This window comes from Chlorella variabilis (genome assembly GCF_000147415.1).
Source record: "Chlorella variabilis unplaced genomic scaffold CHLNCscaffold_4, whole genome shotgun sequence".
Taxonomy (NCBI): Eukaryota; Viridiplantae; Chlorophyta; class Trebouxiophyceae; order Chlorellales; family Chlorellaceae; genus Chlorella; species Chlorella variabilis.
This window is the reverse complement of record NW_005435084.1, coordinates 467,103-484,716: the sequence shown is the minus strand read 5'-3', so window position 1 is coordinate 484,716 and position 17,614 is coordinate 467,103. Positions and strand designations below refer to the sequence as shown.

General features: G+C 69.0%; 4 protein-coding genes across 4 annotated transcripts in view; 2 read left to right on the top strand and 2 right to left on the bottom strand.

Annotated features, from left to right (window-relative positions):
- Nucleotides 1-3,659: 3,659 nt before the first annotated feature.
- Nucleotides 3,660-6,786, bottom strand: CHLNCDRAFT_20518 (hypothetical protein; the record flags this gene model as incomplete). The annotated part of the gene is made up of 10 exons (XM_005849951.1): nt 3,660-3,844; nt 4,000-4,089; nt 4,248-4,390; nt 4,517-4,634; nt 4,882-5,075; nt 5,233-5,370; nt 5,596-5,764; nt 5,925-6,042; nt 6,185-6,538; nt 6,610-6,786. The coding sequence occupies 10 exons, from the start codon at nt 6,784-6,786 to the stop codon at nt 3,660-3,662; spliced, it is 1,686 nt and encodes a 561-aa protein (XP_005850013.1).
- CHLNCDRAFT_50561 (hypothetical protein) lies at nt 6,645-9,556 on the top strand (the record flags this gene model as incomplete). Its single annotated transcript, XM_005850200.1, has 6 exons — nt 6,645-6,830; nt 7,237-7,517; nt 7,716-8,099; nt 8,315-8,432; nt 8,709-8,888; nt 9,095-9,556. The coding sequence occupies 6 exons, from the start codon at nt 6,645-6,647 to the stop codon at nt 9,554-9,556; spliced, it is 1,611 nt and encodes a 536-aa protein (XP_005850262.1).
- Nucleotides 9,557-12,397: 2,841 nt separating this feature from the next.
- On the bottom strand, nt 12,398-14,902 carry CHLNCDRAFT_34322 (hypothetical protein; the record flags this gene model as incomplete). Its single annotated transcript, XM_005849950.1, has 7 exons — nt 14,729-14,902; nt 14,249-14,467; nt 13,747-13,890; nt 13,389-13,486; nt 13,112-13,204; nt 12,750-12,892; nt 12,398-12,546 (listed from the first exon to the last, which is right to left on the bottom strand). The coding sequence occupies exons 1-7, from the start codon at nt 14,735-14,737 to the stop codon at nt 12,398-12,400; spliced, it is 855 nt and encodes a 284-aa protein (XP_005850012.1). The 5' UTR covers nt 14,738-14,902.
- Nucleotides 14,903-16,105: 1,203 nt separating this feature from the next.
- Nucleotides 16,106-17,614, top strand: part of CHLNCDRAFT_50559 (hypothetical protein) — a gene marked incomplete at both ends in the record, with an annotated part of 5,852 nt that continues 4,343 nt past the window's right edge. The window contains 3 exons of the mRNA XM_005850199.1: nt 16,106-16,268; nt 16,495-17,189; nt 17,445-17,585. Coding sequence (XP_005850261.1) covers nt 16,106-16,268; nt 16,495-17,189; nt 17,445-17,585 — 999 coding nt within the window. The remainder of the gene's footprint in view (nt 16,269-16,494; nt 17,190-17,444; nt 17,586-17,614) is intronic.

Sequence of the window (17,614 nt, the reverse complement as noted above, 5' to 3'; positions counted from 1 at the left end):
GCGGCGGCAGCGCGCGTCGTGTGCTGAGGTGCCGCCGATCAGCATCATGAGCTGGCAGCATGAGCTGGCAGCACTGCTGTACATGCGGACCATCGCTGCGGTGCATGCGGAGTCGAGCAAGATGATGATTTCAAGCATGCATGCTTGACTGGAGATGGATACATATGTTGTGTACGTTATGCCACAAACCAACCTGAACCAGCCGACCAACGGATGGCCAGCACATTTGTTGCCACCCCCAACGCATGTTTGTTGCCAACCCCCTCTGTTTCGGCTCGTTATTCCCTTAAAGCGTTCAGTCTAGTGCACGATACTTCTGTCTCTGTCTTTCTGTACCCTCCCTGGATCTTACACAGCGTGTACGCTGCTAACGCCCTCGTGCGGCCGCGCACCTGTTCTCCAAGGCTTCCGTTTGTCAGTGTCGGTTTCATTAGCTCTGTCGCTAGCTCAGTCTGCAACCCTCCTCCTTGATATCCCCTAGCATTCCTTTTGGAGAGCCGAGTAAGCTCTTGATATTCATTTTTTCCATCGTGTAACCCTGTATTGGTGGCTGAGGGGAGTTGCTGCCGCCGCCCGCCAGCGAGACCGCCAGCGAGGCGTCGCCTGGGACATCCCCAGAAGAACGAACCCTCTCCCAGTCGCTCCCTGCCCTCCTGCCTGTCGCCCTGCAATTGATCTGTGGAGTGCTTCCAGGCTCAGGCCACCAACCAGCAGCAGCCCTACCACATCACAGCCGGCCTCTCCACTCCCCCAACAGGCATGGCAGAGGAACCAGAGCGCTCTGCCAGCTTCACATTCCCAGACCTCACAGCATCCGCCGAGGTGCGGGGGGGCAGCTGCTGCCCGGGTGATGGGCACAATCTGCTTCCAACCATCCGTGCTGCTTCTTGGAGCGTTGCCATTCTTGTGAAAAAGGGCGCACAGGGCAATCCGCTGTAACGGCGCTGACGGCAAGGACCGGCGGCACCACCGGCAGCTAGTGAGCATGAGCCGGGCAGCTGATTTATGTGCACATGGGATTACTCACGGGTGCCATACTGCTGAGCCTCGTACGTGCAGGGCCCAGCAGCCGCTCCTGGAGTGGAGATGCCGCGGCTGGCGACTGCCGCCGCGTCCTTAGGCCTGCCCTGCCCGAGGCCCTTGCCGCCGCGTCCCTCTGTGCCTCCTCCTCTCCCCCGCCGACTGCTGCCGCCAGCCATGCCGGGGTGGGGACACGTCCCGTCCGCAAACGGCAGCAGCGGCAGCGGCGGCGGCGGCGGCGGCCCGGGGCCGGCAGAGGGCGCACCGTTCCGAGCGGCGTCACTGGATGCTGCGGCAGCCCTGCTGCAGCTGCCGCTCGAGCCTGGCAGCGGCGGCCCCGCAGGGCCCACCATGCCTGGCGCCAACGCCGGCAGGCAGCAGCGCCACAGGCCCCCGCTGCCGCCGCTGCGGCCATCGGCCCAGCCAGCCGCAAAGCGGGCCAGGACCGAGGGAACGGACCTGGATATTGAGGCGTTGCCGCAGCTTCTGAATCAGCAGCAGCAGCAGCAGCAGCCCCAGCAGCAGTCCCAGCCTCCAGGCCTGTCCCTGGACTGGCAAGCGGCCCTGCTCGCGGCGGTCTTGGCGGCTTCGGCGGGCACGCAGCAGCCGCCGTCGCCGGCGGTCTCACCCAGCCCGCCGCCGCCGCCCAGCAGCCCACCAGGCGCGGGCGCCACTCTTCAGGACCAGCTCGCCAGCTCCAGCCACCTGCCCACGCCCAGCATTCCGGCGGGCGTCCAAGCCACCTCTCCGCCCACCCCTGCCGCCCCCGGCACCTCGTCTGCAGCTGCTGCCGGCGGCTCCCTGCACCAGCAGCTGCTGAGCCTGCTGCAGGCACAGCCTGGTGCGGGACCACAGCAGCCGCGCCAGCCGCCCTGGCAGCCCGCAACGCCGCCCACCCCACCGCTGGACAGGGTGGCAGCAGCGGAGCCATCGCACTCCCCTGTGCCAGCGCTGGGTTCAGGCCCAACCCTGCCAGCGGCACCACCGCCAAGCACCGTGCCGCCACCCAGGCCCGAGCGCACCCCCGAGCAACGGCAGCAGGTTTTCGAGCATTCGGGTGAGCGTAACGTATTCTGCAACAGGAGCGGCAGCAAGTGTCGAGCCTGCCTTCTGTCGCATGCCGGTGTGGGTGCGGCGGCCGGGGCTCATGTCCAGCCACGGATGCCCGCCGCTGGTGCTCGGGCCCAACCTGAGCGGTGGCGCCTGTGGTGCCCCCTCGTCTCCCTGCCTGCAGTGGGCATCTGCATCCGCCTGCTGCAGCAGATGCAGCAGCAGCAGGCGGCGCAGGAGGCGCAGGGCGCCAGCCAGCAGCTCCAACTGGACCTTCTGCAGCAGTGGGCGCAGGTGCGGCGGCAGAGGGGCCAGCACCGTCCAGCCGCTGGACAGCTGCTTGTGACGGCCATGGGAGCCGTCAGCCTGAGTGCTTCCGTCGCCTGTGTCCTCCCTTGCGGCTCCCTCCCAGCCCCATGTGTGTGAGCGTGGCTCCCTGGCCTGGCCCCTGCCTGCACGCTGCCTGCAGAAGGTGCGCGGCTGCATCCAGCAGATGCAATCCGGGTGGAGGGAGCTGGTGGCGGTGATGCAGGCAGCAGTGGCGGAGACGGCTGTGGAGCTGAGGCGGCAGGGGGACCTGCTGGACCTGCTGGTGGCAGCTGGGGTAGCGCAGCAGCAGCAGCAGGAGCAGCAGGAGCAGCAGGAGCAGCTGGAGCAGCAGGGGAACGAGGGGAAGGAGGCGCAGCAGCAGCCTCAGGCTTCTGAGGAGGGCGCCAAGCTAGAGACGGCAGGCACGGCGCAGCAGGTCGCGGCGCAGTCTGCAGGGCAGGGCAACCAGCCGCCGCAGCTGCGCGCCGCACCAGCTGTGTCCGTGCTGCAGCAGCAGCTGAGAGCGCAGCAGCTGGGGGATCTGTCCGGGGAGAATGGCGCCCTCCGCCAGCAGCTGACTCAGCTGTGGAACAACCAGGTGGGGGCGCTGGTGCGGAATGCGCAGTGGCAATCTTTTCTCGCAAGTCCGCTCTCTACGATGGCGCTTCTGCATTCAAGTTGTGGCTCAGGCTTGTCCCGCTGGTTGTTGTTGTGTGCACCCTTTCTTCCTTGCTCCTGCCACATGCAGAGGGAGCATGCGGCTCAGTCTGAGAAGCTGGCGGCTGCGATGGCCCAGACGCAGCAAGAGCACCAGCGGCGGGAGCAGCTAGAGAGCGTGGTGGCCGCGCTGCAGATGCAGATCAAGGCCCTGCTGGCGGCGCTCGGGGTGGTGCCCCCACATGCACCTGGCGGCGGCGGCGGCGGCGGCAGCGGCGGTCACCACAAGTGATTGCAAGGGGCCCTTCCCGGCGCTCGCCAGTACACAGCAGCCAACATGAGTTGATGCATTTGCCCTTGATGCATTTGCCCTTCTTTGCTTGCTCTTTCCCGTGTCTCATGCTGCGCCAAGACTGTCCCCTGCCTCTTCTTTGTTCAAGATCCCTCTTTCTTTGCCAAGACTGTCCCCTGCCTCTTCTTTGTTCAAGGTCCCTCTCTCTTTGCTCCTATGCATTCTGACCTGCATTTGCTGACAAGCCTTCCCAGTATGCCCGTGCTGCGTTGTCTTCCTCCTTCTTGCTTTAAGATGTATGTGCGTTGCTGTTTACAGCTTATGCCAACTGTCACCAGATGCCGCACACTCGCCACCACGTCGCGCCCGCCAGCAGCCAGACCGCGAGGCAGAAGGCGGCGCAGGCCGCGCCGTGCCTATACCATTGTGCGTGCGTCACGTAGCCGGCAGCGTAGTAGGCAGGTGCCGAGCCGGTGCCGTTGGTGGTCAGGCAGCCCATGGGGCTTGACAGCTGGCCTGCATGCACACACGCACGGCAGGCAGCCGCAGTGGGCGCCAGCCTGGCAGCCTGCGTGCTGTGGCAGGAAAGGTGGTAGGCCGAGGAGAGAGGGTGGAGCAGGCAGGTGAGCCGGCTGGCGGACGGGCAGGGCTGGCGGGCAGACAGCGCTCACCCAGCGCTAGCGCCGCCACCAGCCCCGGGGTGCCGCAGGCGACTGCCGCCGCCAGGAACGCTTGGTACATGGCTCCCACGTGGGCCGAGCCTGGGAGGAGAGGACGGCAGCAGACGGCAGAATGAGCAGCGGCAGGTGGTGGCAAGCAATATGCAAATGCTAGCATGCAGCTGCTGCAACCTGTTGGGCAGGTTCAATCTGAAGGTTCAGGCAGCCCCCCAGCAACCTAGCCAGCAGATGTTGCTCACTGGAGGCAAACACGTGGTGGGAGTAGAAGTAGGCGGCCAGGATGATGACGAAACTGGAGCGCCAGCCCAGCCCCAGGCCGCCCACGTGCTTCACCACCTGGGCAGCGGGTTGGGGCGCAGCATCACGCAGTCGCACCGGCTGTCTGTCTGTGAGTTGAGCAGGCAGCAGGCAGCCCGATGGCGCGAGTAGGCAGCCAGAGCTCAAGGCTGGGCGCCCGCTGCCTTCCCCTGCTGCGCCGGCAGGCGGCTTCCTCCGTGCCTGGGAGGACAGCCAGGGGATGAGCCCCAGGGTATTGAGCTGGGAGGACATGGTCATGAGCACGCCAAACCAGATGACGGTATCCAAGGCCTGATGGTCGGCCAGGCACTGCTTCCAGGTCACCACGCCTGCGGGCGCCGGCATGCCTGGCATCGGGTGGTAGTACGTGGCGGGCAGCGGCAGCGGCTGGCCCGCCAGTGGTTTGGCGGCCCAGGCAGTGTGTGGCGGCAGCAGCTGGGCGGCCCAGGTGTGTGGCGGCACGGATGCGGTCCAATCAGGAGGCGGCCTGGAGCGAGAGCAGGCAGCGACTGGCCAGCCAGCAGCGCCGGCCCGCAGCGGCGCGGCCAGCGGTCTGCCACCAATGCCAGGCCGCACCTGAAACAAGCAGGATGGCTAGGCCGGTGAGGGTGGCCGCCACGGCGCTCACGCCCAGCGGCCCGCCCAGGACCCACAGCGCCAGCGTGACGCCCAGCGCCGCCGCCGTCAGCTGCTCGTCGCCGCTGAAGGGCCCCAGCTTGGCCAGCTCCTCTCGAGCCTGCGGGCGGCGTCGGGTGGGATAGGTACGTGAGCTAATCAGCGGGCTGATGGGCCGGCGTGCTGGTGGGATAATAGCAGCGGGTGGGCGGCTGGGCAGCTTGGGGCAAGGCAGGGAAGGTACGGCGCCATGGATCCTCGCCAGGCCTTCATGCAAGCGCACAACGCTGCTGCTTCCCGCGCCCCTGCTACTGCAGCTGCCGCCTGGGCCCTGCCTTGGCGGGGGCGTCTGGTGTGTCTCTGAGCTCTGGAGGATCCAGCAGGTAGAGCAGGGCAGGGATGGACAGCAGGCAGACCGCCCCTGGCACCGCACCCGCAAGCGCCCACCTCCTGCCACCGGCGGCGGGAGTTGCAGGAGTCACGGGAGGAGGGAGAGGTCATGCTGGCACGCAGCAGCGGCGGGTGGTACCGCGTGGCGAGGCACCACGCAGTACCACACGTATCACCGTGTGGTACTGCCCAGGAGCAGCTCGCGCGCCGGACGGCGGCAGCGGACAAAGCGTCAGCGCCCCACCCGCCGCCCGGCGCGCCCTGCAGCCGGCCTCCCCGCCTCACCCCCAGGAGATGGCGGCGCCGTCCAGCGCCTGTGCTGCCAGGCTGATGGCCAGCGGGTTGGCTGTGCAGGCAGTGATGAACATCCCAGAGGTTACTGTGGTGCACAGGAAGCAGGCCATGAGGGTGAAGGAGCCCATCCTGCGCTCGGTGCCGGCGGCGGAGTCGGAGCCTGCGGCGCAGGGAGCGGGAGGAGGTCGAGCAGAAGAGCAGAGGAGCGGAACAGAGCCAAGCAGTGTGAGGCGGCGAGCGGGAAGTGCCCAGGCAGTGGGGCAGGCAGCAGGCAGCAGGCAGCAGGCGGTGCGAGGCAGCGGCGGCAGCCGGGGGCGCACCGCACGCGACGCAGAGGGCTTTGGTGATGGGCAGCATCAGGCCGCCGGCGCGGGCGGCGACCGAGGGGATGGCGGGCGCCAGCAGCGCCTCTGCCCCCACCAGAGAGTAGGTCAGGCCCTGCGGTGGGGGATGGGGATGGGCCGCAGTAGTGGTGGTGTGTGTGTGTGTGCAAAATGCACAGACATGCCGGGCAGCGGCGGCAAGGTGCAGTCGTGCGGCAAAACAAGAATCAATCAGGGGTGCCGGCGCTGCTACCCACCAGTGTGGTACTGCCGAACAGCGAGACTATGGTGTATGCGATCCGGGCGCCCAGCCCCGAGCGCATGAAGCCTCCCGACAGCCAAAACGCGGCGGCCACCAGCCAGGGCAAGTCGGAAGCAAAGGCCGAAAACGCGGCAGAGGGGGGTATTGCACCGGTCAGCATGGCAGAGCATAGCCCAAGCAAGCACACTGCGCCCAGGGGCAGCGGCGTGAGGATGATGCCGGTGATCGTTGAGAGGAAGACCGCAAACAGGCGCCACGCGGCGGGCGCGACGCCGTGCGGCGGCGGCAGCAGCCAGACGGACGCCCCCACGGCGGCGCAGTAGGCGAGCTTTCGTAGGTCGGCGCCCCGCTTATGCGCTGCGGGGGGGTGACAGGTGGGGGCGATGATCGAGTGAGGGTCACCATGAGTATGGGGGAGACAGTGGCTGGCGGAAGAAGAGGAGGCTCAGGACGGCATGTTCGCAAAGGCAGCGGCGGCGGCGGCGGCGGCGGCGGCGGCGGCGCTGACTGCTCTGTTACCGGGTAACGCGATGCCCGGCACTGCACCCGCTTGGTCCACGTCAAAGCGGACCCTCCTGGCACGCAGGGGGGAGCCATCCTCGCCTCCCATGACACCCAAGCCTAGCGGCTATCGTGCGGCGGTGAGGTCGATGCAGCATTGACGGGCGCAGCTCCTGCAAGCGATTGGGGCCCTCCGAAAGCTTTCAAGGTTTGCCTCGCTGGCGGGCGCGAAGACCGTAGCATCCCTGATGCCCGCCTGCAGCCATTGCTTTGTGATCTGCAACCGGAAGTCTTCTAACAGGCTCACCCGCGCGCCAGGGTGGGCACCCTCTCCCCCACAGGTGCAACAGGCTTCCTCTGGACCACTCAAAACACTCTAGGTGAGTCGGTGTTGGGTGTTGGGACTACAGCGCCACCCGCCGGCGGGCCTACGTGTCTTGGCGGCTGCCAGCGGGAGTCCTCCCGCCCTTGGCCGCCTGCCCTGTGCCGCCGCCTGGCGGCTTCTCCGCCAACCCCACTCCCCCTCTGTCCACCTCTCCTGTGCAGCGTGGCTGGCTGGCACCCGCCATGGCCCCGCAGGCTGCCCAGCTGCAGCTGCTGGACTTGTCGGCAGACCTGCTGTACCGCATCTTCTGCCAGCTGCCCTTCACCGAGCGCCTGCAGCTGTCGCATGTGTCCCGCAAGTGCCGCCAGCTGTGCGCGGCGCCCAGCGAGCTGTGGCGCCGCGTGGACGCGCAGCCGGCGGCGGTGGAGGGGCTGTTGGGGGCCAACGAGGATGCCTTCAACCCAGTCCAGCAGGCCCTAGCGGGCGTCTCCCAGTTTGCAGAGTGAGCAGGCAGGCCTCGGCCCAGCCCCGTCTGCCTGCCGGCCTGCCCCGTCTGCCTGCGGCGCCGTGCGGCGTGAGGCCGGCGCCGCTGCAGGCCTGCACACGGCGCCTGCCCGCCTCCCTGCGTGCCTTTGCTCCAACATGCACTGCGGCACTGACGAGCGCTCCACGGCCTGCCGCGTGTGCTGCCGCCCTGCAGTTGGCTGGCCCCGCGGGCGCCTGCGGTGGAGGAGCTGCGCTTCCAGTTCCGCCCCGCCGCGCTGCCGCCGGTGCCGGTGCCGCTGCCGCACATGCTGCTGCCGGTGCTGCGGTGCGAGGCGCTGCCGCTGCTGCGCCTGCTGTCCATCGACTGGGGCTCGGCAGCCACCTTCACCATCTACGGCGCTGCGGGAGGCCCCGCGCTGCCGGCCCTGGCCAGCCTCGAGTTTTACGGCGGCACCCACCTCATGGTGCCGCCCACGGAGAGTCAGGCCGCCGCCACCGCCGCCCTGCCGCGGCTGGAGGCCTTTGGCCTCTTTGACAGCCTCCTCTCGGGCTCCTTCCACTCCCCCTGGCTGCCCCCCACCCTCACCAAGCTCTGCCTGTCCAACTGCGGCCTCGAGGGGCTGCCAGGGGTGCTGGCGCACCTGCCCAGGCTGCGCAGGCAAGGCCCGCTGGCTGTGCAGCGGCCCCGCCCGGCATGCATGCGCCTGCAGCTTGCACGCCCTCGCCAGCCCTGCGCCGATTGAGCTTGCTCCACGCCCGCACCTGCTGCCTCGGACTCGCCTGCTTGCCCCGGCTCCTGCCGCTGCCGTGCAGCCTGACGGCGGACCGAAACGGCTCCCTCGGTGCCGCCAGCTTCAGTGTGCTGACCCACCTGTCGCGGCTGGAGGACCTGAACCTGAGCGAGAACTACCTCAGCACCTTCCCACACCAGGTGCCACCTGAGCCGAAATGGGAGGAGGGGGAGGATGCGGCGTATGCATACATGACTGGGCATGGGCTCGTTGTTGCTCCTGGGTGTCTGGGGGGGTGCGAGGCAGCAGGGGACCTGCGTACATGCTGCTGGTTGTTGCATGGCGCCGCGGGGTACGAGTGCCTGCTCGGCTTCTGTGGCCGGCGCCACCCCCCGGAGCCTCCTGCTGCCCAGAGCGCAGCCGCACGTGCTCCTGCGTACCAGCCTTTGCCGCATCCCGGCCTTGCACACACGCAGGTGTCCGTGCTCACCAACCTGCGCATCCTGTACCTGCACCGCTGCTTTGCGGCGGAGAGCGCGCTGCGCCCGGCGTGCTGGGCCGCGCTGCGCCCGCTCACCCGCCTCGCCTTCCTCTCCATCTCCGGCAACAAGCTCGCCGAGCTGCCTGCTGTGGTCGGGGAAATGACGCAGCTGCAGGTGGGGCTGTGCTGTGCTGTGCTGTGCTGTGGCTGGGTTGGGCTGGGCAGGGCAGGGCCCAACCTGGGCAGGGCCCAAGCTCGCGCCGGGCCAGCTAGCAGTGCCAGGGGCCCGGTTCCATTCGCGGTGGCCTGGGTTCCTCTGCTGCGCACTTGCATACACACACGCGCACGCTGGTGCTGTCTGCCGTGCGCTGCTGCCTGCAGGCGCTGCACCTGGAGGAGAATGAGTTCCGGGACTTGTCGGTGGCGCCCGTGTGCGCCAACCTGCGCGAGCTGCTTCTGGACTGGAAGAACGCCATGCTGTCGCCGCACACGCTGAGCGCCTGCACCCAGCTGTCCCGCCTCATCCTGTGCGACCACTGCGTGACGGTGGCGGCGCCGCCGCAGCACACCGTGCGCGTGCCGCCGGCGGCGGCGGCGGCCGACGCGCTGGCGGACGCGCTGTCGTCGATGCCGGCGCTGCGGCTGGTGCAGGATGTGCTGCCCCCGCAGGAGTACCTGATCGTCACCGCCCCCGTGGCGCGCGCCATGTGGCTGCTGCCCAGGCGCTGCCCGCACCTGCGGGTCGAGCTCCTGGAAGGAACGTACGTCGGTTGGACGCTGGCTGACCTGGAGCGGCACGAGCAGCCAGCTGGCCACGTGGACGACACCGACAGCTGGCCGTGAAGGCCCAAGTGAAGCGTGAAGCGCCCCCTGGCACAGCTTGCTCCCTCACCTTGGGACCTTTGATGGAGTCGAATGTGTGCCCCTTGTCGTCATCGCAGCCCCCTTGCAGTTGCCGCCCGTCGCCGCCCGCTTCCCGCTGTTCACAGAAGTTGCCCTGCCTGGCCCCACTTGCTCTGTCATGATGTTACACAGCTTGTTGCTGACTGGCCTGTTCAGATTTAACATCAGGGCGCCAGCAGAGGCTAGGGCAGCGAGCCTGCTCATGCAGGTGGAAAGTAGCTCGCTTGTTCAGCCACCAGGCGCAAGCACCTACATGGCCAGGCCCACAAAGATCTCTGTCCAGGTAGCCAGCTGGTTGCTTCAGAGCACCACTAGGCAGGCCCTCGCACGCCCAGGGGCGCCTGCCCCTGCTGCAGCCTTCTGCCGTGGACCTCTGCAGCCTCGGATTGCTGTAGCCAAGGCACAGGACGGCCAGCTGCGAGCAGCCGAGGCCAGCATGCCCTCCCTCTTCCCGCCCGCCGCCTCAGCCTCGCCGACGGCGGCCGCCGCGGCAGAGCAGGCTGTGGCGCTCATGCACCGCCAGCTGGCCCTGCAGCAGGACCTGCTCGAGGCAGCTGCGGAGCGAGTGGCGCAGGCGCAGAACGAGCTGCAGGGTGCGCTGCAGCTGCTGAGCCTGGAGCAGCAGGAGACGGCGGCTCTGAGGAGCCGGGTGCGGGCCGCAGAGTGGGAGGCCCAGCAGGCGAGCCGCAGCGTGGCGCACTTGCAGGAGCGATACGCCGCCGCGCAGCAGGCGCACCAGCAGCAGCTGAGGCGGCTGGAGGAGGAGGCTCGCACCCAGCGCATGCACCGCGCGGGGCTGGAGGGGCAGCTGCAGGGCTTCACCAGGATGCTGCAGCCCCTGAGGCAGCGGGCCGAGCTGGCCGAGCAGCGTGCGGCGCGGGCCGAGCAGGCGCTGGCTGCCCACCTATCCAGCCTCCAGGATGTCAGTGTGGAGGATGAGGATGTGTGGCCAGCAGAGGGGGAGGAGGAGGGGGAGGAGACGGAAGCGGCTGTGGAGGAGGCCACAGAGGACGTGGAGTCCCCCTTGCCAGAAGAGCGCCCCACCTCGCTGCGCCCCACCGCGCAGCCCTTTGAGCCGCACCCGCGCCAGGCGGCAGCACCGGATGACAGCGAGCCTGAACTGGCCGGGACGGCCAGGCGCTGGGCCGAGGAGGCGGAGAGGTGGGGAGACGAGGCAGCAGAGGAGGCGGCGGAGGCGGCCGAGGAGCAGCTCCAGCTGGAAGAGGGAGAGCAGGAGGCACCAGCAGCTGGGCTTGACCTCAGAGGCCCAACCTCCAGCGGCACCACCAGCCCCGTCGCCGAAGCGGCAGCAGCCGAGGCGCCCCTGCCTGTCAGCCCCTCAGCCGGGCTGCGCCCCGCAGCGCCCGCCTTCCAGCCGCTGCGAGAGCAGCAGCAGCAGACGGTGTCGCTTGAGGAGGAGGCAGCGGCGGCGGCGGTGGCGGCGGCGGCGGAGGAGGAGGTGGTGGAGGAGGAGCCCACCACTGAGTGGCGTGGCGGTCAGGTCGGGGCAGCGGAGGAGGTGGAGGAGCAGGCCGTGGAGGCAGCAGAGGAGCTGGATTATGAGGAGGCCGAGCTGGGGCAGATTGCAGCAGAGGAGGAGGATGGCGAGGAGGAGGAGGACAAGCCCCCAGCAGCACCCGCGGTGCAGGAGCAGACTGGAGCTGGTGTGAACGAGGCCCCGGGCAGTGCATCGCCTGCACACGAGGAGGTGCTGCCAGCGCCGCCGCTCAGTCGGCCGCTGAGGCTGAGCGCTGCGGCGCAGCCCTTTGTGCCCAAGCAGCTGTGAGGTGGCAGTCGCGTGCAGGAGGTGGCCTGATGCACATGAGTTTCCTTAGCTTCAGCTTTCTTAGCAGCAACCAGTTCTGGTTGCCCAGAGTACTGGCAGGACAGACGTGCTTTTGTAATAGCAAAACAGCAATAACTAACATCTACTTTCCAAGTGGCCCAGCCTGTCCGCGCCTCGCCTGCCGCGCACGGCGCGGTGCTGCTGCTTACATGCACCGGTGCATGCGGTAGGTGGTACATGCATGCGTGTGGCCTCTGCGAAAGTAAGTATTGCAGTGTGGTCTGGTCAGGACAGCGCAGTGCTGGTCCTGTAGGGAAGTGGTACAGGTGGGCAGTGAGGGTACTGGGGCAGACGGGGTGGGACAGACACGGCGCGGTTGCACCGGTGAAAAGGGAAGGGGAGGTGCAAAAAGGGCAGCAGGAGCATGGTTTGAGAGGAGGGAGAGTACATAAATTGGGCAACAGGAGGAAAACTGAGCAGGGCGAAAGGCCCCCGGGAGGCACAACAACCAAAGACCAACTGAGGAGCAACCAGTGGCAGGAAAGCAGGCAGGCAGGGCCTGTGGCAGCTGGTTGCCCGCTGCGGGCAGATGCCAGCTGCCACTTTTCCCGGATGCACGCCGACACAAACGCCGAGGTGCCCCTTTGGAAAGCAGCTACCCCTCCAGTCACCGCCCCGGCGAGGAGGCGACGCCGTCTGCCGCCGCCGCGGCCGCCGCCTGCTGCTGCTGCTCCTGCTGCCAGTGCTGCAGCGCGGCGCGTATGTGGGGCTGCACCCGCGCCACAAACTTGGGCGCAAACTCAGCGAGGGCGCTGCACGCAGGCGGGGGCGGCGGCAGGAGCGCTCGATCACACAGGCCATAGGCTGGCACCTGCCATACACAGCCAGGGCACCAGGAGAACACACTCGGCTGTGCAGCCGCGGAACGCACAGCTCACAAACCCCTGCCAGCTCTGGGCTACTGCGGCGGCCTGCGCGGCAGCATGCATGCAGCCCTAGCCCTCTGGCCCGCCCCTGCCGGCTGCGCACTTGAAGCAGGGCTTCACCACATACTCCACAAACGTCAGCTGGCTCTGCGCCACCGACGCCTTGCGGCGGTCGCAGATGGAAGAGACGGGCAGGCCCAACGCCGCCTCCTTGTCGCCTGGCAGGCACGGGGCAGGGGGTGTGCGGTGCGGCGCGGTTGGGGCGACGTGCGGCGATGTGTGGGGCGGTGGCGGCGATGTGTGGGAGCTGGTCAACGCGTGGGGATGCACAATAGACAGCAGTACAAGGAGCAAAGAAGCACGCCAGGACCACACGAGAGGAACGTGGCTGCAGGCCACAGGCGGCGGCGGCGGCCCTCACCCTGCACGAAGAATTCCTCGTGCACCTTGTGCCCCCACTGGCAGCAGTACCGCAGCGGGCGCGCCGGGTTTGAGATGTCGGCCGCGTGCACCAGCAGCTGCAGGAATGGGCGGCGGCGACACGCAGAGGGGCAGCTGGGAACCCTGAGCCAGCAGCGGCGGCACGTCGCAGCCCCGCAGCCACACCGGCAGGCCCTGGGCGCCGCCCGCCGGCCCTGGCCAGCGCCAGCCACCAGCCCTGGCAGGCCGCCGCCGCCGCCGCCGCAGCAGCAGCGCCGCCACACCTGCAGCGCCACTGCGCGCTTGTCGGGGGCCCCCCAGGCCGCCAGGTCGGGCCCCCAGAGCCGCAGCGCGGCCGCAAACTCCTCCACGCCGTCGTGGTGCGCCGCCATGTCTGTGCTAAGGATGATGCGGATGACGAGGCGGCGGAAGTAGCGGAAGTCCTCCTCGCTCAGCCTGCGGCACACGGGCGGTGCGCAGGCATGCATTGTGTGCATGGGGTGGGAGGCAGCGACGCGGGAGGCGGCGCCACTGCAGCAGCCTTGGCCCCTGCCACCCAGCCCACCCCCGCCCACCCCTTGGGAAGAAAAGAAAAGGAAAGAAAAGCAGCAGCAAAGCCGCGGCCGGCGCCGCGCCCCACCTCGCCAGGAAGTTGTTCTCCTTCTTGGCCAGCAGCTTGAAGCCGGCGGCGGCGTGCATGTTCTCGTTGATGGACAGGTCGTTGTAGGCGACGGCCGCCTGCGCAGGAGGGGGTGTTCAGCGCGCCTTGGCAAATCAGGCGCAGGCGCGGCAGCGCGGGTGCACCCCTGGACGCCCGCCTGCGCTGTTGGATCGTTGCATGGGGAGCGCTGGCGCATGCACGCGCTCGCGTTTGCCTGCCACATACCACGCATTCTTTACCATTGCCACCACCGCAACCACTGCCGCCGCCGACCCAAACCCAACAGGTTGGCTGGCGCATCCCACCCACGCCCGCCACAACCACCGCTGCCGCCCACCTCGGACTGCGTTCGGATGAGGAAGTCGTTGTTGACGCCCGGGTGCCCCACGTCGTGTATGGCGGCGGCCAGGATCACCGCCAGCTGCTCCAGGTCACTCAGCTGCGCGGCAAAGCCGTCGAGCGCCAGCATGGCGCCCACCGCCTGCGCCGGAGGGCGCGGCACCGGCGGCACGGATAGGCTCGGCGGGCTGGGGAGGCGGCCAGCAAGGCGGACTAGAGGACACCCAGGCGGGACGCCCGCACGGCGCGGCGGCGGCCGCAGCGCACGGCGCGGCGGGCATGCCGCAAGGAGCCGCACCCGCCACCTGCCGAAGCCCCCCAAGCCCACCCCACCGCAGCGCATGCCAGCCCATGCCAGCCCAGCCGGCGCCCCGGCAGGCCCCCACCCCAGCACATGCCGGCCCAGCGGGCGCCCCCCACCAAGGCAGCCCCCCGCCCCTGGTATTGCACATGCCGGAACAGCGTGTGTGCCCCACCAAGGCGGCCCCCCGGCCCCTTACCTGCGTGACGTCTGCCGCGTGCATGGAGTTGTGGTACGGGTTGTGCGGGTGGTACGCCTCCTCCACGTCCGCCAAGAAGCTGCGCAGCCGCTCCTCGGGCAGGCCCAAGCGCGACACCAGGCCCCGCTTGCGCAGCAGCGCCAGCGCCACCGCCTGCAGCGGCCGGCCGTCGGTCAGGCGGGCCAGCTTGAAGACGTCAAAGGCCTCCCAGTCCTCCAGCTGCAGGCAGGGCAGGGCAGGGCAGGGCAGGCAGGCAGGCAGGCAGGTGAGCGGGTGAGCACACAGCAGCATGCGTGCGCCGCAGATGGCCAACACCCGACAGCTGCGGCTGCGGCGATCTCGAAGCGGCGGCGGCTCGGTGGGCCGCGCAGGCTGGCTGCTGCCCTGCGCGGCCCCAGCCGTGCGAGCCCTCCCCTGCGCGGCTGCCTGCTGCCTCCAGGGCTACCGCTGGCTGCTGCTTCCACGGCCGCTGCCACTCACCGCCCGCATCTGCTCCTGCAGCTCGGGATCGTTCACCGCCTCCACCTCCTCGCTCGACGCGCGGCTGGGCTCGGAGCTGAGCAGGCCGTCGCTGCGCGGCGTGCGGTGGGGCAGGATGTACTGCCGGCCCGGCTGCCGCGGCCGGCCGCCGGGCGTGCTGTCGGTGGCCGCCTCGGGCAGGCGGTAGCTCAGCAGGAACTCGCGCTGCGTCTCATCCAGCACGTCGTCGACCAGCGGATCGGCGCCCTGAACCCGAGACAGCCAGCTGCACAGCCGCTCCACAGCATACTCCTCGTCGCCGTCCAGCTCCTCCTTCCGCTGCGCTCAGAGAGGACAGCGGGCCAGGGCAGGTGGCAGGCAGGCAGGCGGGCAGGCTTGAGCAGCCCAGCAGTGCCAGCAAAGCGGCGCAGGCGCTCGCGCAGCCCGCCCTCGAGCAGCCCGCCGCGCTCCAGCTGGCGGCAACTGGGATCCCATGCGTGCATTCGCAGCGCGTGCCCGCAGCGCGCCACTGCCGCCCTGGCCGCCAACGGCAACCGCCGCGCCGCGCACCAGCAGCTTCTTCACCGCTCGTGCCGCCACCTTGGCCCACTCGGAGCCCAGGAAGCGGCTAAACATGGCTGTCGGGTGGCCTGCTGCCCTGGCGCGGCCCGCTCCGCTCTGCACACAGCGGCAGCCGGCGGGGCGGCGGTTGAGTGCGCTACGGGCAGAGCGGCGGGAGGCGCCGTGTCGGCGGCTCGCCCGCCGCGACTGCACCCCAGCGCCTGCTCCACTGCGGCGCCTGCTCAAGCGGCTATGCCGTGGGGCTGCTGTTGGAGGTCCCGCTGAGAGTGAAACAGCCTCCAGCAGCTGTGCTGCGCAACTGTTCTCACCGCGTGCTAATTGCTCGCCGCTCAAGCTGGCCCCTCGCTGCTCGCTGGAGTAGGGGCGCGGCTGGACAGCGCCCCGGGCGCGTCAGAGGGAACAGTGCATGATTTCGCTGCTGGTCCGACTCCCGCCGTCTCTCGAATTGGCAAGCACTGCTGATGCCTGTGCACGCCTGCTGGTAGTGTCTGGGGCCCTAATTTCCTCCCCCGTGCTGTGCTGCGCTACTGCTGTGCTGCGTTGCCAGCGGCAGGAAGAGGCAACCGCTCTCCTCTGTGCCACCCTGTCCGACATGCTTCTTCCCACACCCGGCCGCTCTGCCGCCTGGCGCTGGTGATGCTGCGCCTCTACAGTCGCGGCTGGACTCGCCCCAGGCCCGGCAGCACCGCCGAAACAGACCCACACCACCCCAGGATCGCATAACAGGCGTGAAACCGGCCAGCGAGCGCGCCGGCCAACACCCCAACCCCATCGGCGGCGGCGGGCGGGCGGCGGCAGCTGTGACTCTCTGCCGCCATGGCGCACCTGGACGAGGAGCAGCACTATGAGAAGCTGGACATGGACAACGACTTTGAGGGGGGAGAGTTCATCGGCAGCGAGTTCTTCCACAGGGGCAAGCGCCAGCGCAAGCAGCAGACCGCTGACGACCGCCTGTACGGCATCTTTGCTGACGACTCGGGTGGGCGCTGCTGCCGGCCTGCCGCGTGTGCATGTCGCTCATCGGCGCACCTGAATACGCTGCCGTGCATAGCTGAGGGCGGCGCTTCAGCGCGTATCCCACCCAGGCGGTGTTTCTGCCCCTTATTGATGTTGGCAAGGACGACGTTCCACTGCCGCTTCGCCCTGCCATACCCCTGCCGAAAGCCAAAACACCCTGCATCCCTGCCCCGGTCTCTGCCGTGCAGACGACGAGCACGGGGGGCGGCGTAAGGGCGGCCCCGGAGGTGGCAAACGCGCCGACTACTCCAAACCCGTCAGCTTTGTGGGGGGCGGCGTGGTGCAGCACGGCCCAGAGGATGCCGACAAGCAGCAGCAGGGCGCGGAGGAGGCGCCGCGGCGGGGCCTGGGCGCCGGGGCAGGCTCGGGCCTGGGCTTTGCCCCAGCCGGCGCAGGGGCTGGAGTGGGGGCAGCCGCCGGGGCTGGCTTTGGCCCCGCACCTGCCCCTAAGGCCGGACACGGCGGCATTGGCTTTGCGGCTGCCGGCGGCGGTGGCGGGATAGGCTTCTCGCCCGCCGGAGGCACCGGCGGCATAGGCGTCTCGCCTGCCGGCGGCGGCGGCGGCGGACTGGGCTCCGCAGGAGGCGGCGGCGGCGGCGGGCCGCCTGGCTTCGCCAAGGGCCATGCCAGCCTGCACGAGGAGGAGGAGGAGGAGGAGGAGGCGCTGCTTCCCACGGCGTTTGGCCGCCGCATCCAGGCGGGCGCGGAGCAGCGGCGCAAGCAGAGCGAGGCGGCGGCGCGGGTGGAGCGCAGCAAGGTCAAGGCGGCGGTGGGGCCCAAGGCGGATGTGGGCAAGTTTGAGGCGCACACCAAGGGCATCGGCGCCAAGCTGCTGGCCAAGATGGGCTGGGCGGAGGGCGAGGGGCTCGGACGGGACCGAAGGGTGCGTTGCGTGCCTGTGCATGCAAGCCGGGGCGCCGGCTGCCGGCCGCCACTCGCCAGGGCCGGGCCCGCCTGCGGAAAGCTGCACGGCCACACAGCCCAGCCTGCGCATGCCTCGCCGCACCTCTCGCTGCCGCTCACGGCTCGCCTCCTGCTTGTGTCGCCGCGGCCGCCGCCTCCAGCTGGTTTCACTTACCAAACTTGATGGATTTTTGTTGTTGTTTTTTGTGCTGTCACGCTTCCCTCTGTCTCGCAGGGCATCTCCAAGCCGCTCGAGGCCAAGCTGCGCCCCAAGGGCATGGGCATGGGCTTTGGCGATTACACGGAGCACAAGCTGGTGGCGGAAGACAAGGAGGCGGCGGCGGCGGCGGCCAAGGACAAGAAGGGGGAGGAGATGGTGTGTGTGTGTGTGTGTGGGTGGGTGGC